General features: G+C 43.3%; 1 protein-coding gene across 1 annotated transcript in view; it reads right to left on the minus strand.

The window, feature by feature from the left end:
- LOC139549548 (contactin-5-like) overlaps positions 1–22,637 on the minus strand; it is a 785,449-nt gene that overhangs the window by 64,309 nt on the left and 698,503 nt on the right. Inside the window, exon 18 of the mRNA XM_071360158.1 lies at positions 3,516–3,665. Within this exon, the coding sequence (XP_071216259.1) occupies positions 3,516–3,665 (150 nt within the window). The remainder of the gene's footprint in view (positions 1–3,515; positions 3,666–22,637) is intronic.

Here is a 22,637-nt window from a genome sequence, read left to right on the forward strand (position 1 = left end):
GCCACTCAGAGCCTCAGCCACTCAGCCATTGCCAGGTTTATATATTATATTTCTGGAAAACAATCCCTGGTTTGGATCACATACATACGCACAGTTCAAAACAGAAACAGGCTATATCCCAAATGTAACCCTATGGGCCCTGGTCTAAAGTAGTGCACTACATAGGGAATAGGAACCCTATGCGCCCTGGTCAAAAGTAGTGCACTACATAGGGAATAGGAACCCTATGGGCCCTGGTCAAAAGTAGTGCACTACATAGGGAATAGGAACCCTATGGGCCCTGGTCAAAAGTAGTGCACTACATAGGGAGTAGGAACCCTATGCGCCCTGGTCAAAAGTAGTGCACTACATAGAGGAATAGGAACCCTATGGTCCCTGGTCAAAAATAGTGTACTACATAGGGAATAGGAACCCTATGGGCCCTGGTCTAAAGTAGTGTACTACATAGGGAATAGGAACCCTATGGGCCCTGGTCTAAAGTAGTGTACTACATAGGGAATAGGAACCCTATGGTCCCTGGTCAAAAGTAGTGCACTACATAGGGAATAGGAACCCTATGGGCCCTGGTCAAAAGTAGTGTACTACATAGGGAATAGGAACCCTATGGGTCCTGGTCTAAAGTAGTGCACTACATAGGGAATAGGAACCCTATGGTCCCTGGTCAAAAGTAGTGCACTACATAGGGAATAGGAACCCTATGGTCCCTGGTCAAAAGTAGTGCACTACATAGGGAATAGGAACCCTATGGGCCCTGGTTAAAAAAAGTTGACTACGTAGGGAATAGGGAGCCATTTGGGAGGAACAATACCTTTGCAAATTTCAGTGGTGTAAATAGTCTATTTTACCAGCTGCTTTATCTGCATAGCGTTTCTAACAGGATATACTGTTACACAGCCCAACCAGACCTCCACCTGCTGGACCCACACCCCAACCAGACCTCCACCTGCTGGACCCACACCCCAACCAGACCTCCACCTGCTGGACCCACACCCCACCAGACCTCCACCTGCTGGACCCACACCCCAACCCAGACCTCCACCTGCTGGACCCACACCCCAACCCAGACCTCCACCTGCTGGACCCACACCCCAACCAGACCTCCACCTGCTGGACCCACACCCCAACCAGACCTCCACCTGCTGGATCCACACACCAACCAGACCTCCACCTGCTGGACCCACACCTCAACCAGACCTCCACCTGCTGGACCCACACCCCAACCAGACCTCCACCTGCTGGACCCACACCCCAACCAGACCTCCACCTGCTGGACCCACACCCCAACCAGACCTCCACCTGCTGGACCCACACCCCAACCAGACCTCCACCTGCTGGACCCACACCCCACCAGACCTCCACCTGCTGGACCCACACCCCAACCCAGACCTCCACCTGCTGGACCCACACCCCAACCCAGACCTCCACCTGCTGGACCCACACCCCAACCAGACCTCCACCTGCTGGACCCACACCCCAACCAGACCTCCACCTGCTGGATCCACACACCAACCAGACCTCCACCTGCTGGACCCACACCTCAACCAGACCTCCACCTGCTGGACCCACACCCCAACCAGACCTCCACCTGCTGGACCCACACCCCAACCAGACCTCCACCTGCTGGACCCACACCCCAATCAGACCTCCACCTGCTGGACCCACACCCCAACCCAGACCTCCACCTGCTGGACCCACACCCCAACCAGGCCTCCACCTGCTGGACCCACACCCCAACCAGACCTCCACCTGCTGGACCCACACCCCAACCAGGCCTCCACCTGCTGGACCCACACCCCAACCAGACCTCCACCTGCTGGACCCACACCCCAACCAGACCTCCACCTGCTGGACCCACACCCCAACCAGGCCTCCACCTGCTGGACCCACACCCCACCAGACCTCCACCTGCTGGACCTACACCTCAACCAGACCTCCACCTGCTGGACCCACACCCCAACCAGACCTCCACCTGCTGGACCCACACCCCAACCCAGACCTCCACCTGCTGGACCCACACCCCAACCCAGACCTCCACCTGCTGGACCCACACCCCAACCAGACCTCCACCTGCTGGACCCACACCCCAACCAGACCTCCACCTGCTGGACCCACACCCCAACCAGACCTCCACCTGCTGGAACCCCACACCCTCAACCACGACCTCCACCTGCTGGACCCACACCCTCAGACACCAGACCTCCACCTGCTGGACCCACACCCCAACTCCAGGACCTCTCCACCTGCTGGACCCACACCCCAACCCAGACCTCCACCTGCTGGACCCACACCCCAACCAGGCCTCCACCTGCTGGACCCACACCCCAACCAGACCTCCACCTGCTGGACCCACACCCCAACCAGGCCTCCACCTGCTGGACCCACACCCCAACCAGACCTCCACCTGCTGGACCCACACCCCAACCAGACCTCCACCTGCTGGACCCACACCCCAACCAGACCTCCACCTGCTGGACCCACACCCCAACCCAGACCTCCACCTGCTGGACCCACACCCCAACCAGACCTCCACCTGCTGGACCCACACCCCAACCAGACCTCCACCTGCTGGACCCACACCCCAACCAGACCTCCAACTGCTGGACCCACACCCCAACCAGACCTCCACCTGCTGGACCCACACCCCAACCAGACCTCCACCTGCTGGACCCACACCCCAACCAGACCTCCACCTGCTGGACCCACACCCCAACCAGACCTCCACCTGCTGGACCCACACCCCCACCAGACCTCCACCTGCTTGACCCACACCCCAACCAGACCTCCACCTGCTGGACCCACACCTCAACCAGACCTCCACCTGCTGGACCCACACCCCAACCAGACCTCCACCTGCTGGACCCACACCCCAACCAGACCTCCACCTGCTGGACCCACACCCCAACCCAGACCTCCACCTGCTGGACCCACACCTCAACCAGACCTCCACCTGCTGGACCCACACCCCAACCAGACCTCCACCTGCTGGACCCACACCCCAACCCAGACCTCCACCTGCTGGACCCACACCTCAACCAGACCTCCACCTGCTGGACCCACACCCCAACCCAGACCTCCAACACCTGAAGGGGAGTTATATTCAACCATGAGGGACCCACAGAGGTGGTGTAGGTGGCACAGTTGCACACAGTTGCACACAGTTACACACACAGTTACACACACAGTCACACACACAGTCACACACACACACAAACACACACACACACACACACACACACACACACACACACACACACACACACACACACACACACACACACACACAGTTACACACACATACACAGTTACACACACAAAGTTACACACATACACAGTTACACACACACACACACACACACACACACACACACACACACACACACACACACACACACACACACACACACACACACACACACACACACACACACACACACACACACACACAAACACACACAGTTACACACACACATACACACACAAAGTTACACACACACACACACATACACTAAAGTTACCTGCTTCTTTAGTGCGAACCCCTCTGGATGGGGCACTGGGGTCTCCTGTCCCGATAGCGTTGCTGGCCACCACCCTGAACTCATAGTCCACCCAGGGGTTCAGGTCCACAGCCATGGCTGACTCCATGCCCCCTGTCACTGGCTCTGGGTCTGGAGAGGATGGAGAGACATTCACCACCAGAACGGCATGATAAACAGGGCCAGAACAGTAGAAATACATCAGTGGAGAACAGAGATGTTGGCTCACAATTAAACAGAACATGTTGACACCGCAGCATTGTGCAGTATGGAAAATATTGTATTTTGGAATCATAACCCTGTTATTGAAATACACATGGAATGATATGATGTAATCTTGCCACAATGCAGATACACTTACTCTACAGTTGAACTGATCACTGTTCGCTCTGATAATCCACTACAGTTATATTGTATCGTTCTCTCTGATTCCTTATTATGGCTGACTTTCCAATATTGTAAAGATAAATATGACAGGACAGGACTGGCTGGCTGGGATAGCCAATACCGGCTAGCGAGCCACAAACCCAGCTTGTCAAGGTTAAACCAATTATCCATAGGGCAAGTAAGTGAACAGTTGGCTGAAAAGAGTAGATTGATTCGTCCCAAATGGCCCAATTCCAGTTATAAAGCACTTCTTTTGACCAGGGCCCATGAGGAATAGCGTTCTTAACCAGGGCCCATGAGGAATAGGGTTCTTGACCAGGGCCCATGAGGAATAGGGTTCTTGACCAGGGCCCATGAGGAATAGGGCTCCTGACAAGGGCCCATGAGGAATAGGGTTCTTGACCCGGGCCCATGAGGAATAGCGTTCTTAACCAGGGCCCATGAGGAATAGGGATCTTAACCAGGGCCCATGAGGAATAGCGTTCTTAACCAGGGCCCATGAGGAATAGGGTTCTTGACCAGGGCCCATGAGGAATAGGGTTCTTGACAAAGGCCCATGAGGAATAGGGTTCTTGACCAGGGCCCATGAGGAATAGGGTTCTTAACCAGGGCCCATGAGGAACAGGGTTCTTGACCCGGGCCCATGAGGAATAGGGTTCTTGACAAAGGCCCATGAGGAATAGGGTTCTTGACCCGGGCCCATGAGGAATAGGGTTCTTGAACAGGGCCCATGAGGAACAGGGTTCTTGACCCGGGCCCATGAGGAATAGGGTTCTTGACAAAGGCCCATGAGGAATAGGGTTCTTGACCCGGGCCCATGAGGAATAGGGTTCTTGAACAGGGCCCATGAGGAATAGGGCTCTTGACCAGGGCCCATGAGGAATAGGGTTCTTGACCCGGGCCCATGAGGAATAGGGTTCTGGACCAGGGCCCATGAGGAATAGGGTTCTTGACCAGGGCCCATGAGGAATAGGGTTCTTGACCAGGGCCCATGAGGAATAGGGCTCTTGACAAGGGCCCATGAGGAATAGGGTTCTTGACCCGGGCCCATGAGGAATAGCGTTCTTAACCAGGGCCCATGAGGAATAGGGATCTTAACCAGGGCCCATGAGGAATAGCGTTCTTAACCAGGGCCCATGAGGAATAGGGTTCTTGACCAGGGCCCATGAGGAATAGGGTTCTTGACAAAGGCCCATGAGGAATAGGGTTCTTGACCAGGGCCCATGAGGAATAGGGTTCTTAACCAGGGCCCATGAGGAACAGGGTTCTTGACCCGGGCCCATGAGGAATAGGGTTCTTGACAAAGGCCCATGAGGAATAGGGTTCTTGACCCGGGCCCATGAGGAATAGGGTTCTTGAACAGGGCCCATGAGGAACAGGGTTCTTGACCCGGGCCCATGAGGAATAGGGTTCTTGACAAAGGCCCATGAGGAATAGGGTTCTTGACCCGGGCCCATGAGGAATAGGGTTCTTGAACAGGGCCCATGAGGAATAGGGCTCTTGACCAGGGCCCATGAGGAATAGGGTTCTTGACCCGGGCCCATGAGGAATAGGGTTCTGGACCAGGGCCCATGAGGAATAGGGTTCTTGACCAGGGCCCATGAGGAATAGGTTTCTTGACCCGGGCCCATGAGGAATAGGGTTCTTGACCAGGGCCCATGAGGAATAGGGTGCTTGACCAGGGCCCATGAGGAATAGGGTTCTTGACCAGGGCCCATGAGGAATAGGGTTCTTGACCCGGGCCCTTGATGAATAGGGTTCTTGACCAGGGCCCATGAGGAATAGGGCTCTTGACCAGTGCCCATGAGGAATAGGGTTCTTGACCAGGGCCCATGAGGAATAGGGCTCTTGACCAATGCCCATAAGGAATAGGGTTCTTGACTAGGGCCCATGAGGAATAGGGTTCTTGACCAGGGCCCATGAGGAATAGGGTTCTTGACCAGGGCCCATGAGGAATAGGGTTCTTGACAAGGGCCCATGAGTAATAGGATTCTTGACCAGGGCCCATGATGAATAGGGCTCTTGACCAGGGCCCATGAGGAATAGGGTTCTTGACCAGCGCCCATGAGGAATAGGGTTCTTGACCAGGGCCCATGAGGAATAGGGCTCTTGACCAGGGCCCATGAGGAATAGGGTTCTTGACCAGGGCCCATGAGGAATAGGGCTCTTGACCAGCGCCCATGAGGAATAGGGTTCTTGACCAGGGCCCATGAGGAATAGGTTTCTTGACCAGGGCCCATGAGGAATAGGGTTCTTGACCAGGGCCCATGATGAATAGGGTTCTTGACCAGGGCCCATGAGGAATAGGGCTCTTGACCAGTGCCCATGAGGAATAGGGTTCTTGACCAGGGCCCATGAGGAATAGGGCTCTTGACCAATGCCCATAAGGAATAGGGTTCTTGACTAGGGCCCATGAGGAATAGGGTTCTTGACCAGGGCCCATGAGGAATAGGGTTCTTGACCAGGGCCCATGAGGAATAGGGTTCTTGACAAGGGCCCATGAGTAATAGGATTCTTGACCAGGGCCCATGATGAATAGGGCTCTTGACCAGGGCCCATGAGGAATAGGGTTCTTGACCAGCGCCCATGAGGAATAGGGTTCTTGACCAGGGCCCATGAGGAATAGGGCTCTTGACCAGGGCCCATGAGGAATAGGGTTCTTGACCAGGGCCCATGAGGAATAGGGCTCTTGACCAGCGCCCATGAGGAATAGGGTTCTTGACCAGGGCCCATGAGGAATAGGTTTCTTGACCAGGGCCCATGAGGAATAGGGTTCTTGACCAGGGCCCATGAGGAATAGGGTTCTTGACCAGGGCCCATGAGGAATAGGGTTCTTGACCCGGGCCCATGAGGAATAGGGTTCTTGACCAGGGCCCATGAGGAATAGGGCTCTTGACCAGGGCCCATGAGGAATAGGGTTCTTGACCAGGGCCCATGAGGAATAGGGTTCTTGACCCCGGGCCCATGAGGAATAGAGTTATTGTCAGAAGAAATGCATGATAAAGAGAATACCACCAGCCTGTTTATTTTTTCTGCATCTACCATTCCCCATGTTCACCACCAGACTGCATCTACCAATCCCCATATTCACCACCAGACTGCATCTACCATTCCCCATGTTCACCACCAGACTGCAGCTACCAATCCCCATATTCACCACCAGACTGCATCTACCAATCCCCATATTCACCACCAGACTGCATCTACTAATCCCCATGTTCACCACCAGACTGCATCTACTAATCCCCATGTTCACCACCAGACTGCATCTACCAATCCCCATATTCACCACCAGACTGCATCTATCAATCCCCATATTCACCACCAGACTGCATCTACCAATCCCCATATTCACCACCAGACTGCATCTACCAATCCCCATATTCACCACCAGACTGCATCTACCAATCCCCATATTCACCACCAGACTGCATCTACCAATCCCCATATTCACCAGCAGACTGCATCTACCATTCCCCATATTCACCACCAGACTGCAGCTACCAATCCCCATATTCACTACCTGCCTGTCTATGTCTTCTGCCTCTAACATTCCTCATATGTTTAGATCACTGTGGGGTGACAAATATCCCAAGTCATAATTGGCTGGGTTGGACAATAGCCCTTATGCACATTCCATGATTCAATATTCTAAACACACTTCCGGCGTGACAATTTCCAGTGGCGCATACTATAGAACGGAAGTCAGTCAAGTTATTATCGACGATATAACGTTACTACCACGTCACCGTTTTTTACTAGGTGTCTTCAGGACTCGCCTCAAATTAATATTAATGATATACATCGAATTGTTAAATCAACCTCCGAGACTCGCAAGAATGAAACGGGGTTCAAGATGTATATATATTTTTTTATTTTTTTTATTTAACCTTTATTTAACCAGGTAGGCAAATTGAGAACACGTTCTCATTTACAATTGCGACCTGGCCAGTCCTGCCAATGTAACAGTATAACTTTAGACCGTCCCCTCGCCCCGACACGGGCGCGAACCAGGGACCCTCTGCACACATCAACAACTGACACCCACGAAGCGTCGTTACCCATCGCTCCACAAAAGCCGCGGCCCTTGCAGAGCAAGGGGCAACACTACATATTGGTTTCAGAGCAAGTGACGTAACTGATTAGGCCAGGTCGCATATATGAAGCTACATAGACAACTATGAAGGTGAGTACCAAGACAGATGTATATATGAAGCTACATAGACAACTATGAAGGTGAGTACCAAGTCAGTGACAGATATAACGTCAGCTAGCTACACTCATATTAGCTAATTTAACTATTAACTGTAGCTAGCTAGTTACTTTGTAAAATGATATAACGTTGACAGAATCTACCTGAGAATGTGTGTATTTTTGTTAGTTTAAGTTATACTTGCTAGCTATATTTGCTAGGTAAAAATAATTGTTATTCATGTCTTCTACACAGTATCTAACAAAGATACATTGACAGGGGAGATCACCGTGAGGGCTGCCTGTCACAGGTCCATGAGGAAGAGTGAAAAGCCACACAGCATGAGAGTAGGGAAAGGTTATAGATCGCTACTAGGGACCTTGTTAAACATCTCCTGTGAGACACTGTCATCATGGTCAAAATGTGTTGGAGATGGTGTCAACGTTTAATCTGATCAATACATAGATATTAATGATGGGTCCCAATCCCAATTTAGAATGGCCCACTTAACAGGTTATTTGGTAAAGATCTGTTGATGCGGTGTTTGGTAATTGTGTTACTGAGACACAATGTATTCCTGTACAGTTAAATGAGCCCCAAGTTAAGAAGACTAGACACTACTATGTTTATTGTTATTTATGGGCCGCATCATTCTTGTTTCTCACTTCAGTCTTTCATCACACTTATCTTCACAGATGGTGTTAAAGCGGTCCGTACCAGTGGTTCTGGCTCATTAACATATTTTGAGGCGTGTCTTGTAAGAGGCTATATTTGTTGCACCCTTGAGTGAGAGTGCGGTACCAATTAAACTCCAATAAGGTTATAGTGCCTCATCCATTTAAAATATATAGGGGACAGATTGGAGTGGCAGGAAGTCATAACCCTTAAATGGTTGAGCATGTTGCCCTGTTCCTTCGGTCTGTTTTGCCATGTAGTCACCAGTTTGGAAGCCTTTGGCTTCTATAAGTGTAAGTCATATGAAAGACCAAATATTCATTAATATGCTGTAATGTGGAAACACTTTACCTAGCAGCCAACCTGCTTGCACCAATCCCTTGAAATTACAGTAAAATATTGTGAAATACAAAACCCATCCCGACAATGAATTTCATTCATTCATCCATCCATTCATTCAGTCACACATTCACTCCAATTATGGTAGCTTTTACTTTTGTACAGTATGATACAGTCAGTTTTAGGGTATTGTACTAAGTGTTGTGTGCTTTGATAACATAATAATAATAATAATATAATAATACTGTAGTTTTACTGCAATATGAAATACTGAATTTAATAATAATAATATAATATAATAATACTGTAGTTATACTGCAATATGAAATACTGACTTTAATACTAATAATATAATATAATAATACTGTAGATATGCTGTAATATGAAATACTGAATTTCACTTGCCACTGAGCTGCCTGTGGATGTCATAAAAAGTGAAATTCAGTATTTCATATTACAGCATATCTACAGTATTATTATATTATATTATTAGTAAAAATGGATGAAGTTACTGTCAAATTCACGGCAAGCCCTTTACATTGCAGTAACTCCTGTTACCAAAGGCCTAATGGTATTTCCTCCTGTTCTATGTTATTGAACAAGGCGTATTGGTCTTTCCTCCTGTTCTATGTTAATGAACAAGGCTTAATGGTCTTTCCTCCTGTTCTATGTTAATGAACAAGGCTTATTGGTATTTCCTCCTGTTCTATGTTATTGAACAAGGCGTATTGGTCTTTCCTCCTGTTCTATGTTAATGAACAAGGCTTATTGGTCTTTCCTCCTGTTCTATGTTAATGAACAAGGCTTAATGGTCTTTCCTCCTGTTCTATGTTAATGAACAAGGCTTATTGGTCTTTCCTCCTGTTCCATGTTAATGAACAAGGCTTATTGGTCTTTCCTCCTGTTCCATGTTAATGAACAAGGCGTATTGGTCTTTCCTACTGTTCTGTGTTAATGAACAAGGCTTATTGGTTATTGAACAAGGCTTATTGGTCTTTCCTCCTGTTCTATGTTAATGAACAAGGCCTAATGTTCTTTCCTCCTGTTCTATGTTAATGAACAAGGCTTAATGTTCTTTCCTCCTGTTCTATGTTATTGAACAAGGCTTATTGGTCTTTCCTCCTGTTCTATGTTAATGAACAAGGCCTAATGTTCTTTCCTCCTGTTCCATGTTAATGAACAAGGCTTATTGGTTTTTCCTCCTGTTCTATGTTAATGAACAAGGCTTATTGGTCTTTCCTCCCGTTCTATGTTAATGAACAAGGCGTAATGGTCTTTCCTCCTGTTCTATGTTAATGAACAAGGCTTAATGGTCTTTCCTCCTGTTCTATGTTAATGAACAAGGCTTAATGGCCTTTCCTCCTGTTCTATGTTAATGAACAAGGCTTATTGGTCTTTCCTCCTGTTCTATGTTAATGAACACGGCTTATTGGTCTCTCCTCCTGTTCTATGTTAATGAACAAGGCTTATTGGTCTTTCCTCCTGTTCCATGTTAATGAACAAGGCGTATTGGTCTTTCCTACTGTTCTGTGTTAATGAACAAGGCTTATTGGTTATTGAACAAGGCTTATTGGTCTTTCCTCCTGTTCTATGTTAATGAACAAGGCCTAATGTTCTTTCCTCCTGTTCTATGTTAATGAACAAGGCTTAATGTTCTTTCCTCCTGTTCCATGTTAATGAACAAGGCTTATTGGTCTTTCCTACTGTTCTGTGTTAATGAACAAGGCTTATTGGTCTCTCCTCCTGTTCTATGTTATTGAACAAGGCTTATTGGTCTCTCCTCCTGTTCTATGTTAATGAAGAAGGCTTAATGTTCTTTCCTCCTGTTCTATGTTAATGAACAAGGCTTAATGTTCTTTCCTCCTGTTCTATGTTAATGAACAAGGCGTAATGTTCTTTCCTCCTGTTCTATGTTAATGAACAATGCTTATTGGTCTTTCCTCCTGTTCTATGTTAATGAACAAGGCTTATTGGTATTTCCTCCTGTTCTATGTTAATGAACAAGGCTTATTGGTCTCTCCTCCTGTTCTATGTTATTGAACAAGGCTTATTGGTCTCTCCTCCTGTTCTATGTTAATGAAGAAGGCTTAATGTTCTTTCCTCCTGTTCTATGTTAATGAACAAGGCTTATTGGTCTTTCCTCCTGTTCTATGTTAATGAACAAGGCTTATTGGTATTTCCTCCTGTTCTATGTTATTGAACAAGGCTTATTGGTCTTTCCTCCTGTTCTATGTTAATGAACAAGGCTTAATGTTCTTTCCTCCTGTTCTATGTTAATGAACCAGGCTTATTGGTCTTTCCTCCTGTTCTATGTTAATGAACAAGGCTTATTGATCTCTCTTCCTGTTCTATGTTAATGAACAAGGCTTATTTGTCTTTCCTCCTGTTCTATGTACATGAACAAGGCTTATTGGTATTTCCTCCTGTTCTATGTTAATGAACAAGGCTTATTGGTCTTTCCTCCTGTTCCATGTTAATGAACAAGGCTTATTGGTCTTTCCTCCTGTTCTGTGTTAATGAACAAGGCTTAATGGTCTTTCCTCCTGTTCTGTGTTAATGAACAAGGCTTAATGGTCTTTCCTCCTGTTCTGTGTTAATGAACAATGCTTATTGGTCTTTCCTCCTGTTCTATGTTAATGAACAAGGCCTAATGTTCTTTCCTCCTGTTCTATGTTAATGAACAAGGCTTAATGTTCTTTCCTTTCCTCCTGTTCCATGTTAATGAACAAGGCTTATTGGTCTTTCCTCCAGTTCTGTGTTAATGAACAAGCCTTAATGGTCTTTCCTCCTGTGCTGTGTTAATGAACAAGGCTTATTGGTCTTTCCTCCTGTTCTATGTTAATGAACAAGGCTTATTGGTATTTCCTCCTGTTCTATGTTAATGAACAAGGCTTATTGGTCTTTCCTCCTGTTCTGTGTTACTGAACAAGGCTTATTGGTCTTTCCTCCTGTTCTATGTTAATGAACAAGGCCTAATGTTCTTTCCTCCTGTTCTATGTTAATGAACAAGGCTTAATGGTCTTTCCTCCGAGTCTATGTTAATGAACAAGGCTTAATGGTCTTTCCTCCGAGTCTATGTTAATGAACAAGGCTTATTGGTCGTTCCTACTGTTCTATGTTAATGAACAAGACCTAATGTTCTTTCCTCCTGTTCTATGTTATTGAACAAGGCGTATTGGTCTTTCCTCCTGTTCTATGTTAATGAACAAGGTTTAATGTTCTTTCCTCCTGTTCTATGTTAATGAACAAGGCTTAATGGTCTTTCCTCCTGTTCTATGTTAATGAACAAGGCTTATTGGTATTTCCTCCTGTTCTATGTTAATGAACAAGGCTTATTGGTCTTTCCTCCTGTTCTATGTTAATGAACAAGGCTTAATGGTCTTTCTTCCTGTTCTATGTTAATGAACAAGGCTTATTGGTCTTTCCTCCTGTTCTATGTTAATGAACACAGCTTATTGGTCTCTCCTCCTGTTCTATGTTAATGAACAAGGCTTATTGGTCTTTCCTCCTGTTCCATGTTAATGAACAAGGCGTATTGGTCTTTCCTACTGTTCTGTGTTAATGAACAAGGCTTATTGGTCTCTCCTCCTGTTCTATGTTATTGAACAAGGCTTATTGGTCTTTCCTCCTGTTCTATGTTAATGAACAAGGCCTAATGTTCTTTCCTCCTGTTCTATGTTAATGAACAAGGCTTAATGTTCTTTCCTCCTGTTCCATGTTAATGAACAAGGCGTATTGGTCTTTCCTACTGTTCTGTGTTAATGAACAAGGCTTATTGGTCTCTCCTCCTGTTCTATGTTATTGAACAAGGCTTATTGGTCTCTCCTCCTGTTCTATGTTAATGAAGAAGGCTTAATGTTCTTTCCACCTGTTCTATGTTAATGAACAAGGCTTAATGTTCTTTCCTCCTGTTCTATGTTAATGAACAATGCTTATTGGTCTTTCCTCCTGTTCTATGTTAATGAACAAGGCTTATTGGTCTTTCCTCCTGTTCTGTGTTAATGAACAAGGCTTAATGGTCTTTCCTCCAGTTCTGTGTTAATGAACAATGCTTATTGGTCTTTCCTCCTGTTCTATGTTAATGAACAAGGCCTAATGTTCTTTCCTCCTGTTCTATGTTAATGAACAAGGCTTAATGTTCTTTCCTCCTGTTCTATGTTAATGAACAATGCTTATTGGTCTTTCCTCCTGTTCTATGTTAATGAACAAGGCTTAATGTTCTTTCCTCCTGTTCTATGTTAATGAACAAGGCTTATTGGTCTTTCCTCCTGTTCTATGTTAATGAACAAGGCTTATTGATCTCTCCTCCTGTTCTATGTTAATGAACAAGGCTTATTTGTCTTTCCTCCTGTTCTATGTTAATGAACACGGCTTATTGGTATTTCCTCCTGTTCTATGTTAATGAACAAGGCTTAATGGTCTTTCCTCCTGTTCTATGTTAATGAACAAGGCTTAATGGTCTTTCCTCCTGTTCTATGTTAATGAACAAGGCTTATTGGTATTTCCTCCTGTTCTATGTTAATGAACAAGGCTTAATGGTCTTTCCTCCTGTTCTATGTTAATGAACAAGGCTTATTGGTATTTCCTCATGTTCTATGTTATTGAACAAGGCGTATTGGTCTTTCCTCCTGTTCTATGTTAATGAACAAGGCTTATTGGTCTTTCCTCCTGTTCTATGTTAATGAACAAGGCGTAATGGTCTTTCCTCCTGTTCTATGTTAATGAACAAGGCTTAATGGTCTTTCCTCCTGTTCTATGTTAATGCACAAGGCTTATTGGTCTTTCCTCCTGTTCTATGTTAATGAACACGGCTTATTGGTCTCTCCTCCTGTTCTATGTTAATGAACAAGGCTTATTGGTCTTTCCTCCTGTTCCATGTTAATGAACAAGGCGTATTGGTATTTCCTCCTGTTCTATGTTAATGAACAAGGCCTAATGTTCTTTCCTCCTGTTCTATGTTAATGAACAAGGCTTAATGTTCTTTCCTCCTGTTCCATGTTAATGAACAAGGCTTATTGGTCTTTCCTACTGTTCTGTGTTAATGAACAAGGCTTATTGGTCTCTCCTCCTGTTCTATGTTATTGAACAAGGCTTATTGGTCTCTCCTCCTGTTCTATGTTAATGAAGAAGGCTTAATGTTCTTTCCTCCTGTTCTATGTTAATGAACAAGGCTTAATGTTCTTTCCTCCTGTTCTATGTTAATGAACAAGGCGTAATGTTCTTTCCTCCTGTTCTATGTTATTGAACAAGGCGTATTGGTCTTTCCTACTGTTCTATGTTAATGAACAAGGTTTAATGTTCTTTCCTCCTGTTCCATGTTAATGAACAAGGTGTAATGGTCTTTCCTCCTGTTCTATGTTAATGAACAAGGCTTAATGGTCTTTCCTCCTGTTCTATGTTAATGAACAAGGCTTATTGGTCTTTCCTCCTGTTCTATGTTAATGAACAAGGCGTATTGGTCTTTCCTCCTGTTCTATGTTAGTGAACAAGGCTTAATGGTCTTTCCTCCTGTTCTATGTTAATGAACAAGGCTTATTTGTCTTTCCTCCTGTTCTATGTTAATGAACAATGCTTATTGGTCTTTCCTCCTGTTCTATGTTAATGAACAAGGCTTATTGGTATTTCCTCCGGTTCTATGTTAATGAACAAGGCTTATTGGTCTTTCCTCCTGTTCTATGTTAATGAAGAAGGCTTAATGTTCTTTCCTCCTGTTCTATGTTAATGAACAAGGCTTAATGTTCTTTCCTCCTGTTCTATGTTAATGAACAAGGCGTAATGTTCTTTCCTCCTGTTCTATGTTATTGAACAAGGCGTATTGGTCTTTCCTACTGTTCTATGTTAATGAACAAGGTTTAATGTTCTTTCCTCCTGTTCCATGTTAATGAACAAGGTGTAATGGTCTTTCCTCCTGTTCTATGTTAATGAACAAGGCTTAATGGTCTTTCCTCCTGTTCTATGTTAATGAACAAGGCTTATTGGTCTTTCCTCCTGTTCTATGTTAATGAACAAGGCGTATTGGTCTTTCCTCCTGTTCTATGTTAGTGAACAAGGCTTAATGGTCTTTCCTCCTGTTCTATGTTAATGAACAAGGCTTATTTGTCTTTCCTCCTGTTCTATGTTAATGAACAATGCTTATTGGTCTTTCCTCCTGTTCCATGTTAATGAACAAGGCGTATTGGTCTTTCCTACTGTTCTGTGTTAATGAACAAGGCTTATTGGTCTCTCCTCCTGTTCTATGTTATTGAACAAGGCTTATTGGTCTTTCCACCTGTTCTATGTTAATGAACAAGGCCTAATGTTCTTTCCTCCTGTTCTATGTTAATGAACAAGGCTTAATGTTCTTTCCTCCTGTTCCATGTTAATGAACAAGGCTTATTGGTCTTTCCTACTGTTCTGTGTTAATGAACAAGGCTTATTGGTCTCTCCTCCTGTTCTATGTTATTGAACAAGGCTTATTGGTCTCTCCTCCTGTTCTATGTTAATGAAGAAGGCTTAATGTTCTTTCCTCCTGTTCTATGTTAATGAACAAGGCTTAATGTTCTTTCCTCCTGTTCTATGTTAATGAACAAGGCTTATTGGTCTTTCCTCCTGTTCTGTGTTAATGAACAAGGCTTAATGGTCTTTCCTCCTGTTCTGTGTTAATGAACAATGCTTATTGGTCTTTCCTCCTGTTCTATGTTAATGAACAAGGCCTAATGTTCTTTCCTCCTGTTCTATGTTAATGAACAAGGCTTAATGTTCTTTCCTCCTGTTCCATGTTAATGAACAAGGCTTATTGGTCTTTCCTACTGTTCTGTGTTAATGAACAAGGCTTATTGGTCTCTCCTCCTGTTCTATGTTATTGAACAAGGCTTATTGGTCTCTCCTCCTGTTCTATGTTAATGAAGAAGGCTTAATGTTCTTTCCTCCTGTTCTATGTTAATGAACAAGGCTTAATGTTCTTTCCTCCTGTTCTATGTTAATGAACAAGGCTTATTGGTCTTTCCTCCTGTTCTGTGTTAATGAACAAGGCTTAATGGTCTTTCCTCCTGTTCTGTGTTAATGAACAATGCTTATTGGTCTTTCCTCCTGTTCTATGTTAATGAACAAGGCCTAATGTTCTTTCCTCCTGTTCTATGTTAATGAACAAGGCTTAATGTTCTTTCCTCCTGTTCTATGTTAATGAACAATGCTTATTGGTCTTTCCTCCTGTTCTATGTTAATGAACAAGGCTTAATGGTCTTTCCTCCTGTTCTATGTTAATGAACAAGGCTTATTGGTCTTTCCTCCTGTTCTATGTTAATGAACAAGGCTTATTGATCTCTCCTCCTGTTCTATGTTAATGAACAAGGCTTATTTGTCTTTCCTCCTGTTCTATGTTAATGAACACGGCTTATTGGTATTTCATCCTGTTCTATGTTAATGAACAAGGCTTAATGGTCTTTCCTCCTGTTCTATGTTAATGAACAAGGCTTAATGGTCTTTCCTCCTGTTCTATGTTAATGAACAAGGCTTAATGGTCTTTCCTCCTGTTCTATGTTAATGAACAAGGCTTATTGGTCTTTCCTCCTGTTCTATGTTAATGAACAAGGCTTAATGGTCTTTCTTCCTGTTCTATGTTAATGAACAAGGCTTATTGGTCTTTCCTCCTGTTCTATGTTAATGAACACAGCTTATTGGTCTCTCCTCCTGTTCTATGTTAATGAACAAGGCTTATTGTTCTTTCCTCCTGTTCCATGTTAATGAACAAGGCGTATTGGTCTCTCCTCCTGTTCTATGTTATTGAACAAGGCTTATTGGTCTTTCCTCCTGTTCTATGTTAATGAAGAAGGCCTAATGTTCTTTCCTCCTGTTCTATGTTAATGAACAAGGCTTAATGTTCTTTCCTCCTGTTCCATGTTAATGAACAAGGCGTATTGGTCTTTCCTACTGTTCTGTGTTAATGAACAAGGCTTATTGGTCTCTCCTCCTGTTCTATGTTATTGAACAAGGCTTATTGGTCTCTCCTCCTGTTCTATGTTAATGAAGAAGGCTTAATGTTCTTTCCTCCTGTTCTATGTTAATGAACAAGGCTTAATGTTCTTTCCTCCTGTTCTATGTTAATGAACAAGGCTTAATGTTCTTTCCTCCTGTTCTATGTTAATGAACAATGCTTATTGGTCTTTCCTCCTGTTCTATGTTAATGAACAAGGCTTATTGGTCTTTCCTCCTGTTCTGTGTTAATGAACAAGGCTTAATGGTCTTTCCTCCTGTTCTGTGTTAATGAACAATGCTTATTGGTCTTTCCTCCTGTTCTATGTTAATGAACAAGGCCTAATGTTCTTTCCTCCTGTTCTATGTTAATGAACAAGGCTTAATGTTCTTTCCTCCTGTTCTATGTTAATGAACAATGCTTATTGGTCTTTCCTCCTGTTCTATGTTAATGAACAAGGCTTAATGTTCTTTCCTCCTGTTCTATGTTAATGAACAAGGCTTATTGGTCTTTCCTCCTGTTCTATGTTAATGAACAAGGCTTATTGATCTCTCCTCCTGTTCTATGTTAATGAACAAGGCTTATTGGTATTTCCTCCTGTTCTATGTTAATGAACAAGGCTTAATGGTCTTTCCTCCTGTTCTATGTTAATGAACAAGGCTTATTGGTATTTCCTCCTGTTCTATGTTAATGAACAAGGCTTAATGGTCTTTCCTCCTGTTCTATGTTAATGAACAAGGCTTATTGGTATTTCCTCATGTTCTATGTTATTGAACAAGGCGTATTGGTCTTTCCTCCTGTTCTATGTTAATGAACAAGGCTTATTGGTCTTTCCTCCTGTTCTATGTTAATGAACAAGGCTTAATGGTCTTTCCTCCTGTTCTATGTTAATGAACAAGGCTTAATGGTCTTTCCTCCTGTTCTATGTTAATGCACAAGGCTTATTGGTCTTTCCTCCTGTTCTATGTTAATGAACACGGCTTATTGGTCTCTCCTCCTGTTCTATGTTAATGAACAAGGCTTATTGGTCTTTCCTCCTGTTCCATGTTAATGAACAAGGCGTATTGGTATTTCCTCCTGTTCTATGTTAATGAACAAGGCCTAATGTTCTTTCCTCCTGTTCTATGTTAATGAACAAGGCTTAATGTTCTTTCCTCCTGTTCCATGTTAATGAACAAGGCTTATTGGTCTTTCCTACTGTTCTGTGTTAATGAACAAGGCTTATTGGTCTCTCCTCCTGTTCTATGTTATTGAACAAGGCTTATTGGTCTCTCCTCCTGTTCTATGTTAATGAAGAAGGCTTAATGTTCTTTCCTCCTGTTCTATGTTAATGAACAAGGCTTAATGTTCTTTCCTCCTGTTCTATGTTAATGAACAAGGCGTAATGTTCTTTCCTCCTGTTCTATGTTATTGAACAAGGCGTATTGGTCTTTCCTACTGTTCTATGTTAATGAACAAGGTTTAATGTTCTTTCCTCCTGTTCCATGTTAATGAACAAGGTGTAATGGTCTTTCCTCCTGTTCTATGTTAATGAACAAGGCTTAATGGTCTTTCCTCCTGTTCTATGTTAATGAACAAGGCTTATTGGTCTTTCCTCCTGTTCTATGTTAATGAACAAGGCGTATTGGTCTTTCCTCCTGTTCTATGTTAGTGAACAAGGCTTAATGGTCTTTCCTCCTGTTCTATGTTAATGAACAAGGCTTATTTGTCTTTCCTCCTGTTCTATGTTAATGAACAATGCTTATTGGTCTTTCCTCCTGTTCTATGTTAATGAACAATGCTTATTGGTCTTTCCTCCTGTTCCATGTTAATGAACAAGGCTTATTGGTATTTCCTCCTGTTCTATGTTAATGAACACGGCTTATTGGTCTTTCCTCCTGTTCTATGTTAATGAACAAGGCTTAATGGTCTTTCCTCCTGTTCTATGTTAATGAACAAGGCTTATTGGTCTTTCCTCCTGTTCTATGTTAATGAACACGGCTTATTGGTCTCTCCTCCTGTTCTATGTTAATGAACAAGGCTTATTGGTCTTTCCTCCTGTTCCATGTTAATGAACAAGGCGTATTGGTCTTTCCTACTGTTCTGTGTTAATGAACAAGGCTTATTGGTCTCTCCTCCTGTTCTATGTTATTGAACAAGGCTTATTGGTCTTTCCTCCTGTTCTATGTTAATGAACAAGGCCTAATGTTCTTTCCTCCTGTTCTATGTTAATGAACAAGGCTTAATGTTCTTTCCTCCTGTTCCATGTTAATGAACAAGGCTTATTGGTCTTTCCTACTGTTCTGTGTTAATGAACAAGGTTTATTGGTCTCTCCTCCTGTTCTATGTTATTGAACAAGGCTTATTGGTCTCTCCTCCTGTTCTATGTTAATGAAGAAGGCTTAATGTTCTTTCCTCCTGTTCTATGTTAATGAACAAGGCTTAATGTTCTTTCCTCCTGTTCTATGTTAATGAACAATGCTTATTGGTCTTTCCTCCTGTTCTATGTTAATGAACAAGGCTTATTGGTCTTTCCTCCTGTTCTGTGTTAATGAACAAGGCTTAATGGTCTTTCCTCCTGTTCTGTGTTAATGAACAATGCTTATTGGTCTTTCCTCCTGTTCTATGTTAATGAACAAGGCCTAATGTTCTTTCCTCCTGTTCTATGTTAATGAACAAGGCTTAATGTTCTTTCCTCCTGTTCTATGTTAATGAACAATGCTTATTGGTCTTTCCTCCTGTTCTATGTTAATGAACAAGGCTTAATGTTCTTTCCTCCTGTTCTATGTTAATGAACAAGGCTTATTGGTCTTTCCTCCTGTTCTATGTTAATGAACAAGGCTTATTGATCTCTCCTCCTGTTCTATGTTAATGAACAAGGCTTATTTGTCTTTCCTCCTGTTCTATGTTAATGAACACGGCTTATTGGTATTTCATCCTGTTCTATGTTAATGAACAAGGCTTAATGGTCTTTCCTCCTGTTCTATGTTAATGAACAAGGCTTAATGGTCTTTCCTCCTGTTCTATGTTAATGAACAAGGCTTAATGGTCTTTCCTCCTGTTCTATGTTAATGAACAAGGCTTAATGGTCTTTCCTCCTGTTCTATGTTAATGAACAAGGCTTATTGGTCTTTCCTCCTGTTCTATGTTAATGAACACGGCTTATTGGTCTCTCCTCCTGTTCTATGTTAATGAACAAGGCTTATTGGTCTTTCCTCCTGTTCCATGTTAATGAACAAGGCGTATTGGTATTTCCTCCTGTTCTATGTTAATGAACAAGGCCTAATGTTCTTTCCTCCTGTTCTATGTTAATGAACAAGGCTTAATGTTCTTTCCTCCTGTTCCATGTTAATGAACAAGGCTTATTGGTCTTTCCTACTGTTCTGTGTTAATGAACAAGGCGTATTGGTCTCTCCTCCTGTTCTATGTTATTGAACAAGGCTTATTGGTCTCTCCTCCTGTTCTATGTTAATGAAGAAGGCTTAATGTTCTTTCCTCCTGTTCTATGTTAATGAACAAGGCTTAATGTTCTTTCCTCCTGTTCTATGTTAATGACCAAGGCGTAATGTTCTTTCCTCCTGTTCTATGTTATTGAACAAGGCGTATTGGTCTTTCCTACTGTTCTATGTTAATGAACAAGGTTTAATGTTCTTTCCTCCTGTTCCATGTTAATGAACAAGGTGTAATGGTCTTTCCTCCTGTTCTATGTTAATGAACAAGGCTTAATGGTCTTTCCTCCTGTTCTATGTTAATGAACAAGGCTTATTGGTCTTTCCTCCTGTTCTATGTTAATGAACAAGGCGTATTGGTCTTTCCTCCTGTTCTATGTTAGTGAACAAGGCTTAATGGTCTTTCCTCCTGTTCTATGTTAATGAACAAGGCTTATTTGTCTTTCCTCCTGTTCTATGTTAATGAACAATGCTTATTGGTCTTTCCTCCTGTTCTATGTTAATGAACAAGGCTTATTGGTATTTCCTCCTGTTCTATGTTAATGAACAAGGCTTATTGGTCTTTCCTCCTGTTCTATGTTAATGAACAAGGCTTAATGTTCTTTCCTCCTGTTCTATGTTAATGAAGAAGGCTTAATGTTCTTTCCTCCTGTTCTATGTTAATGAACAAGGCTTAATGTTCTTTCCTCCTGTTCTATGTTAATGAACAAGGCTTATTGGTCTTTCCTCCTGTTCTATGTTAATGAACACGGCTTATTGGTCTCTCCTCCTGTTCTATGTTATTGAACAAGGCTTATTGGTCTTTCCTCCTGTTCCATGTTAATGAACAAGGCGTATTGGTCTTTCCTACTGTTCTGTGTTAATGAACAAGGCTTATTGGTCTCTCCTCCTGTTCTATGTTATTGAACAAGGCTTATTGGTCTTTCCTCCTGTTCTATGTTAATGAACAAGGCCTAATGTTCTTTCCTCCTGTTCTATGTTAATGAACAAGGCTTAATGTTCTTTCCTCCTGTTCCATGTTAATGAACAAGGCGTATTGGTCTTTCCTACTGTTCTGTGTTAATGAACAAGGCTTATTGGTCTCTCCTCCTGTTCTATGTTATTGAACAAGGCTTATTGGTCTCTCCTCCTGTTCTATGTTAATGAAGAAGGCTTAATGTTCTTTCCTCCTGTTCTATGTTAATGAACAAGGCTTAATGTTCTTTCCTCCTGTTCTATGTTAATGAACAATGCTTATTGGTCTTTCCTCCTGTTCTATGTTAATGAACAAGGCTTATTGGTCTTTCCTCCTGTTCTGTGTTAATGAGCAAGGCTTAATGGTCTTTCCTCCTGTTCTGTGTTAATGAACAATGCTTATTGGTCTTTCCTCCTGTTCTATGTTAATGAACAAGGCCTAATGTTCTTTCCTCCTGTTCTATGTTAATGAACAAGGCTTAATGTTCTTTCCTCCTGTTCTATGTTAATGAACAATGCTTATTGGTCTTTCCTCCTGTTCTATGTTAATGAACAAGGCTTAATGTTCTTTCCTCCTGTTCTATGTTAATGAACAAGGCTTATTGGTCTTTCCTCCTGGTCTATGTTAATGAACAAGGCTTATTGATCTCTCCTCCTGTTCTATGTTAATGAACAAGGCTTATTTGTCTTTCCTCCTGTTCTATGTTAATGAACAAGGCTTATTGGTATTTCCTCCTGTTCTATGTTAATGAACAAGGCTTAATGGTCTTTCCTCCTGTTCTATGTTAATGAACAAGGCTTAATGGTCTTTCCTCCTGTTCTATGTTAATGAACAAGGCTTATTGGTATTTCCTCCTGTTCTATGTTAATGAACAAGGCTTAATGGTCTTTCCTCCTGTTCTATGTTAATGAACACGGCTTATTGGTATTTCCTCCTGTTCTATGTTATTGAACAAGGCGTATTGGTCTTTCCTCCTGTTCTATGTTAATGAACAAGGCTTATTGGTCTTTCCTCCTGTTCAATGTTAATGAACAAGGCTTAATGGTCTTTCCTCCTGTTCTATGTTAATGAACAAGGCTTAATGGTCTTTCCTCCTGTTCTATGTTAATGAACAAGGCTTAATGGTCTTTCCTCCTGTTCTATGTTAATGAACAAGGCTTATTGGTCTTTCCTCCTG

The sequence above is a fragment of the Salvelinus alpinus genome, chromosome 22 (genome assembly GCF_045679555.1).
Source record: "Salvelinus alpinus chromosome 22, SLU_Salpinus.1, whole genome shotgun sequence".
In the NCBI taxonomy this organism is placed as follows: Eukaryota; Metazoa; Chordata; class Actinopteri; order Salmoniformes; family Salmonidae; genus Salvelinus; species Salvelinus alpinus.